The following is an 8,448-nucleotide window of genomic DNA, read 5'->3' as shown; positions in this document are numbered from 1 at the left end:
AGGATTTAATGTCAAAAATGACTTGAGTGTCCATTTATTTATAACTAATTAGATTTAATTATGGATAATGTGATAGTGGAGATGGACGCCCAACAGGTCTTCTTGGCAATTCAACGACAATCAAAAGATAGTATTTTTGCTTTCATTTTAGATGATGCAAAGGAACTTGTTGCTACTTTTAATTTGTTCATTTGTAGTTCGCAAACGGTGCAGCTCATGCGATTGCTAGGGAGGCCCATTCTTTGTTAGGTTGTGAAGAGTAACATAACTCTTCTGCATTCTTTTTAAACTTCGTTTTAGCCCGTGATCTTGATTGAATGAAAATTTTGTGTTTTGATCAAATTTAACTTCTGAAGTGGCATTGAATGGATTTTGGTGGAGGGGATCCCATGCAAGTGGAAGGGGAATTAGATGGAGAAGGTGGGTTGATTTGTGTAAACCAAAAACAGTTGGAGGCATGGGATTTCGCAGAATTAGAGACTTTAATGTGGCCCTTCTAGGTAAGCAGGCATGGAGGATAATCCAATTCCCTAACTCTCCGGTGGCCAGACTCTTTAAGGCAAAGTATTTTAAGGACTCAAACTTCTTGGATGCTAAATTAGGAAGCAACCCTTCTTTCGTGTGGAGAAGTATCATACAGAGTCAAGAAATCCTTAAGGCCAACTGCAGATGGAGGGTGGGCAACGGTAATACTATTAGAGTTTGGGAGGACCCATGGCTACCTTCAAAGCATTCTCATTTCATCCAAACCCCAAAGCCTCAGTACTTACAAAATGCCAAGGTATCCTCATTGTTGAACATGGATGGCTCTAATTGGGATAAAGAAATTATTGAAGACATATTCCTTGATGTTGACAGAGAGCAGATTCTAAACATCCCTATTCCCACGAGCAAACATGAGGATAAATTAATCTGGTCTGGAGATGATAAAGGCAAATTCACAGTCAGAAGCTGTTATAGAGCCCTGGGAGGTGAATCTGTCTTGCATGAAGATTTGAGCTGGACACATATTTGGCAACTACCAATTCCTCCTAAGGTCAAGAATTTCATATGGCAAGCATGTTCAAATATTCTTCCCACGGCTGATAATCTCCATAAACGACATGTGCCATGTTCCGATCTGTGCAACCTCTGTCAAACCCACCGGGAGACTGCAGACCATCTCTTCATATCATGTAACTTCGCGAAGGAGTGCTGGGCAAAGCTGCTTATCATGCCTGCAACTACAACAAATCTGCTACATAGATGGATCATTGAGAACATGAAATTTCTGGACACCAAGGCTTTTTGCTTATTATTAGTCACTTGTTGGAGCATCTGGGAGATGAGGAATCATAAGGTATGGAATAACATCACCCCAAGTTGTGTAGCGGTGGTTGAAGGTGCAAGATGCTTCCTGGAAGCCTGGACAACTGTGCAGAATTTCAAGCAGAGAGATGGTCACCAGTTTGAACTTATTCGATGGACAAAACCCCCACAAGGCTGGCTCAAAATGAATGTGGATGCAGCCATAAACAAGGAGTTGAGAACTACTGGAATGGGGTGTATCTTACGTAATGAGGATGGAAACTTTATTGCAGCAAGGGAGATGGTCTGGCACGGCCTGTATCAACCAAGAGAGGCCGAAGCTATCAGTATTAGGGAGGCATTATCATGGCTAAAAGATTTGAAGCTTGATTGTGTGCAAATTGAATCTGACGCTTTACTTGTGATTCAGGGACTGAAGTGCAGGGACTTATTTTCATCTTTTGATTTAGTCCTAGAAGATATTAGAAAACTAGCTGATGAATTTCAATGTATTAACTTTTCTTTTGTTAAGCGATCTGCGAACTCAGCCGCCCACTTACTCGCTAGGAATGCCGTTTTCAAAGCTGATTGCATTGTTTGGGCTACTGCGCCCCCTTCTTTCTTGTATGATGTTATCTCTTCAGAGGCTTCTATCTAATCTATGTTTATTTTCAAAAAAAAAAAACTATTGATTGGATCAATTAGTGAAATTGTGATACCGTATCAATTCGTGTTATCTCACACTCGTATCCTCTATCTTCCACTTGAAGTATCTCATTGAGCCTAAGCTCAACAGTTGTTGGCTGGCCTCACATGTCACAATACAACTTTTATAACACCAATCATCATAGTATTATACTATGAATCATGATTTACAATGCAATGTGTGGCATTAATATAAAATATTTTTAATATATCAATTAAATGATTTTTTAGTATATTACCTAAAAATGAACTTATATGTAATAAAAAATAAGCGTTTATTAGTTATTTTTCTTACAATGTAGATTATTACGATCTATAGTATAATTTGCCTCATAACACAAGCTCTTGCCCGAGCCAACTATTTCTATAACTTATTAGACATGTTAGGTCACTTGTTGTCAGATCAATTATCAATTCTTAGGTCGAGAGATATTGTTTCAATAAATTGATAATTTGTTAATTTTTTTCATGATTTAAATTGCTCATAAACTTGATTTCCAGGCTAATGATTTTTTATTTTTTTTTGAAATGTTACGCTAATGAATTGATTTGGATTTAAACTAATAAACATTTATTTATTTTTAAATAAAGTTTAAGAAATTTTGAATTTAATTTTACACGCACCATAGGGTGGAGCACCCCTAGAGTGGACATTTGAGTGTAGGTGAAAAATGATTTTGATATGGTAGAAAGGGGTAATTTATTTTATTTTGGAATAGAGACAAAGAAAATGGGAAACATGATCAGCTGATCCATCGCTAAGCGCCAAAGAATTATTGGAAATTTGGAATCTTGATGACAACACTGCTTGCGTATTAATAATATTATAGATTATTAATTTATAGATAAGAATGACAAGAAGCTATGGTACTACACTACTATGGTAGGGGTGGAAAAACTCTCCCGATCAATACCCTATAGAAAATGCTTGCGTATTTTCGAATTCAACTTTTTAGTCAAAAATTTTCTTAAAATTCAGAGAAAAAGGCACGTTTTCTTCCCCTAAATTATATGCTTATAGCATTTCTTTCATGAGTTACTCATGTATTTATATTCGTATCATCAGTTATATTAAAAGTGGCGATTTCTCCCTTTTATTGATAAATGGATATTTTTACCATTAAAAATATGTATTTCATTTATTTTTCTTTTCCAACAAATTATTGCTTATATGTAGGGATGAGTACGGTTCGATTCGAACCTAACCGGACACTATAACAATCAAATCGAAACAGTATGGACGGTTTTAGTTACGATTTAGAACCGAAATAAAATAAAATGAAATAATTGTTGAATGTATACCATTTTAAAAATAAGAAATAGAATCTACAAAATAAATAAATAAATAAATTTTAAATCGACAGTTCAAAACCGAAACTAAAATCGAACCGAACCAAACCGATTAATCATTTACCAATAGTGTTTGATCGTTTTCACATTTATTCTAATTTTACATATAAGTAGATATGATTGTGGTTCGGTTCTGATTCACGATTCTGGAAAATGATAAATCAGAACGGGAACCTTTTAGGAAGGTTCCAGTTTCGGTTTGAACGCGCCAGTTCGGTTCCGATTTATGATTCTTGGAAATGATAAATCGGAATGGGAACCTTTTAGTATGGTTCTAATTTCAGTTTGAACCATCAATTCAAAATTTATTTATTTATTTTTGTAAATTCTATTTCTTATTTTTAAAATAGTCTAAATTCAACAACTATTTTATTTTATTTTATTTTAAACTATTTTGTTTTGAATCGTAACTAGAATTGTCTATATTGTTTCGGTTCGGTTGCTATAGTGTTTGATTAGGTTCGAACCAAACCGTGGTCATCCATACATATAAGCAATAATTTGTTGGAGAAGAAAAATAAATGAAATACTTATTTTTATTTTTTAAAGGTAAAAATTTCCATCTAACATAAAAGGGGGAAAACCTCCACTTTTAACATAATTGAGGGATCAAATGTGGATACATGAATAACTCAGAAGATAAAAGTGATATAGCTATATAACTCAGTGAAAAAAAAAAAGGTGTCATTTTCACTAAAATCTATTTACTAAACTTTTATAGGAAGTTGTCAATGCGGTCCGACAATATGGATCTGACTAAAACTACTAAAAGTCCGTGGCCTGGGTCTCTAAAGCCCACTACTCGTTCAATCGGTTATAAATTTGTGCATGCATTCCCAATACGTTTAGATTAACAAGTCGTGTTCATGTATGAGCCGAACATGTAAATACCTTATGTTACATGACAAAAAAATAAACAAGAAACACGAATTGTCAAGTCTAATAGTTTATAAAATTGGTTACTCGTTATAGAAGTGAATAAACATTCAATCCATTCAAAATGGCACATAATATAAAATGAGTAACTTGCACAAATTTAAAAGTGAGTCACTTTAACAAACTAAAATTAATATGGCATAAGTCCAAAAGTTCAAAATTATGTGTATGCAACTGTGTCTTTCAAAAAACTGGTCACAAGTGAGGTTAATTGAATTACTCTCATCCCACTAAATATAAAACTTAGTGCAATTAGCCCTCCAAAGTTAACTTAATTGGTTCCATCAACTACGTTAAAGTCAGTTCTTATTGTGTGCAGAATATACAAACAAAAAATCTAATGTATCCCAAAAAAATATATATATTAGTGCAATTAGCCCAAAATAAAATACTCCGTATCAAAGTAAGGTAAATGGAGTCTTTGACACTTGTAGAATCCATGATTGTTGTATAATTAAAAAGATGCATAGTTTTTGTAATAAAAAAATGGGAAGGGTGAGAAATAAGCAAAGAATTGGAAGGGCCACATGTCCATGTCTGTAGTCATCACGTCCCAATCTGATCCGGTGAATTGGCCTGCAAAAATTGACAATTTGTTCTCCGACTTTGAGTAATCTAATCATCCCCTCTTCTTCCATGTCGCTCTTGTCTTGTTTTCTTTAACCCAAAACCATTTTTCTAATGTAATAAGTTTTCATGTGTTTGAATTTTGATGGTCACTGGGTGGCTGCTCTCTTTCCACCTTTGACTAAATGGTTACCAAAAAAGACTGCTTTCATCATTTCTAGCCATCCATGATTTCTTCTCCTTCTTCATCTTCAATTCCCAATCATGCCCGGAGCTCCCAGTCGTAAAATCTTCTTGATTTGAATCCGGCGAGAAGTCAACGGTCAGGATCAACCCCAAAAAATCTAGCAGATTACCAGATCATTAAAATTTCAAGAATTTAACGTTTTCAGGTACCCTTTTGGCTTTTGATGCAAATTCCGTCCTGTTTTCGGTATGCAGAAGAGGATAGTAGTGTCGAAAGCTATCATCTTTTCGTGGGTTTCACGGTACCGGCGATGGCTTCTGAGCTTCGCCGGCGGGGCTCTGATGGTGCTGGCACTGGGAACCGGGAACCGGTCAAACCTGGATCTTTATACGGCCGGGAAAGGCACAAATTTCGAGTTTCCAATGTCCGAGGTTTCGGTGTCTAAAGGGCCCAGTTTCCCTCCTGTTTTGGCGTATTGGATTTTTGGGTCGAAAGGGGACAGTAAAAGAATGTTGAGGCTGTTGAAAGCGGTTTATCATCCGAGAAATCAGTACCTTTTACAGCTGGATTCTGATTCGTCGGATCAGGAGAGACTGGATTTGGTGTTGTCCGTCGAGGATGAAAAGGTTTTCCGGGCGTTCGGAAATGTTAATGTTGTCGGGAAAAGCTACGGCGTTAACCAGATGGGGGCTTCCGGTCTTGCCGCGATGCTCCACGCCGCCGCATTGCTGCTTAGACTCAGCCGTGATTGGGACTGGTTTATTAACTTGAGCTCGTCGGATTATCCGCTTCTCACTCAAGATGGTGAGTTAGTTTCATTATAGTAATAATAATGACTTCTGCATTAATTGTGAACTGCAAATTTATTAGGTTGGTACTTGGTCATGAATACTTGCTTACAAAAAGTAAAATTTCTTTTTCCGACACACTCAATTCTGATCGAATTGAATTTGTAAAGGTAGTAAATTACGGTGGCCCATTTAATTTGATGGAAGAACCAATGTCATGAATACAAGGAGTTTATCATATTAGTTATAATTTCCACATTATGATTGTCAAGCTCAATCTTGTAATTGGTCATTAGTACTTTTTTATGTGACCAGGGAACCGTAGTTATTATCTAAGAGTATGCACTAGGTAAACCCGCCTTATGACCTTAACGAGTAAAAGACTATAAAGAAGTAAATCAATTTAGGTTTCTCATAAATGATCGTGTCAAACCAAAAAGTCATGCAAGAGGCTGCTTCCACTAGAGTCAAACTTGGAGCCTTGTGTTTAATAAGTCAACAATTTGACTAACTTGACTGGATTGTTTGAAAGTCAATAAACAAACTATTAATGCAACTGTAAAGTCAGATATCTGTTAGTCTCACAAATTATGGAATACTGAATGTAACCATCATATCAATCTTTGTTGTGCAGATATCCTGTATGCTTTCACTTGCTTACCAAGAGATGTAAACTTTTTGGGATTCAAGAACATTACCGAGTTCAATGGGTAAGAGTTAGCAGCTTGATATGATGCTGATAAGAGCTAGCTAGATGTATATATCATTTTCTGTTTTGAAGATGACTGCAAGAATATTTGCAGGCAGTATGATTTCAACCAGATTGCAGTTGATCCCAGTCTGTATTCCACAGAGAACACCCCCATTTTCTATGCCAGAGAGGGTAGAGGATCACCAGATGCATTCAAGATTTTTGGAGGTTAGTTGGCCCCTTAAACTTCAACAATTTGACCAATGGATACTAAATGACTAATGAGTTTCTTGAAAGTTTAACAGAGGTTGTTTTTGTTTTTTTTTTTCGTGTACTAGGCTCACCTTGGACGACGTTGAGCCGAGGTTTGATGGAGCATTGTGTGGAGGGGTGGGACAATCTACCTCGAAAACTCCTCTTGTACTACACCAATGTCGTCTCCCCTCTCGAATCCTACTTCCACACACTCATCTGCAACACCCCCGAGTTCCAAAACACCACTGTGAACTGCGACCTGAGGCACACTGTCAAGGGCGCGCTGAACCTGTTACAACGCGACGAATTAACATCGGACTTGGCGGTTTTTGCTAGGGCCTTCGAAGAAGACGATGAAGCCATGGAAGGGCTCGATAGGAAAGTGCTAAATCGCGCACCAGATGGATTAGTCCCGGGGAAATGGTGCTTGGCACGAGGCACGAATGAGAGTGAAGGGAAAGTGTGTTCGAGGTGGGGTGACATTAACTCTGTGCAGCCAGGGACTTATGGGGTTAAACTTCACAAGATTTTGTCAAAATTTAGTGCAGAAAAAGAGTCACAAACTAATCTGTGTCGGATGTACACTGTGTAGCAGAGAAATTTTTAGTGCAAAGAAATAGGGGAAAGAGGGGTTGTCTATAGAGATGTTTTTTGTCATGTGACTTTGGTTCTAAATTGGTGTATAGGTTTGGCCTGGTTGACCAATTTGTACTATGTTATTTCTTTTATTCTTTGTTTTGGTAAAAGAGAGATACAATTGTTGTCTGACTTGTGTCACAATCCACCTTAAAATCTCCAAAACTCTAATGTATGAATGTGTCAATGTTATGTTGTACACAAACAGGCCATGAGCAGAAACACATGAATAAGCTAAGGCCCAATGGACTGTTTGACTCGGCTAGTAGGGTTAGGCCTATTAGTCCATTCCAAGTTTTCAACACAACACAAAAGAGAGGATTGTAACAATTTATATTTTTTTTTTTACAATACAATTTATTAATTAATAGCAAGAACATGGAGAATGCATGGATCATATGTCGGGATGGCAACAGGGCAGGGCGGGAGAATATACTTTTCGTCCCCGTTCTCGGCGGGGAATGGAAAATAATCTCCATCTCGGTTCCCGCGGGCCTCGTCTCCGGTCAATTCTTAATCAAATCTTAAATTAGTGTAATTTTAAATTTAAAAAGTGTGTGTGTATATATATATTATTTTTAATTATAATAATTATTCAGTGATGGGGTGGGGCGGGAGGGGTATTCCCATTCTCGTCCTCGTCGGAGAATTACATATATTCACCGTCTCCTTCCCGAAAATTTTTCTCCCCGTCGGGGCAGGGAAGGGGCACATTGCTATCCCTAATCATATCTAGTATTCTAGTAACAAGACAACACGTTTCAAAGTCAGAAAGAACGAATAACTAAAGAAAGTCTACCCAAACTATTCAGTACACAAATAATGTACATCCCCTGAATATAATGTACATTATAAATATACTAAAAGTATATTATTTTTATACTTAATATACATTATTTTATAATATGCTCCACAGTAGTCCACACAATAATGATAGTATTCGAACTTATATAAAGGAAGGACACAATAACCAACATTTCTTACACTCCTCTGACTAATTCACCTGCCCATGTACTAACCCCATTCAAAGACACCAACAAATGTGT

General features: G+C 36.8%; 1 protein-coding gene across 1 annotated transcript; it reads left to right on the top strand.

Moving 5' to 3' along the window:
- The first annotated feature begins 4,860 nt into the window (after positions 1 to 4,860).
- On the top strand, positions 4,861 to 7,531 carry LOC116021664 (beta-glucuronosyltransferase GlcAT14A-like). The gene is made up of 4 exons (XM_031262125.1): positions 4,861 to 5,836; positions 6,455 to 6,530; positions 6,624 to 6,739; positions 6,850 to 7,531. The coding sequence occupies exons 1-4, from the start codon at positions 5,281 to 5,283 to the stop codon at positions 7,356 to 7,358; spliced, it is 1,257 nt and encodes a 418-aa protein (XP_031117985.1). The 5' UTR covers positions 4,861 to 5,280; the 3' UTR covers positions 7,359 to 7,531.
- The last annotated feature ends 917 nt before the right edge of the window (positions 7,532 to 8,448 follow it).

Source organism: Ipomoea triloba, chromosome 6, assembly GCF_003576645.1.
Source record: "Ipomoea triloba cultivar NCNSP0323 chromosome 6, ASM357664v1".
Classification (NCBI taxonomy): domain Eukaryota; kingdom Viridiplantae; phylum Streptophyta; class Magnoliopsida; order Solanales; family Convolvulaceae; genus Ipomoea; species Ipomoea triloba.
Note: the sequence above shows the minus strand (reverse complement) of the source record. Positions and strands in the feature narration are given on the sequence as shown.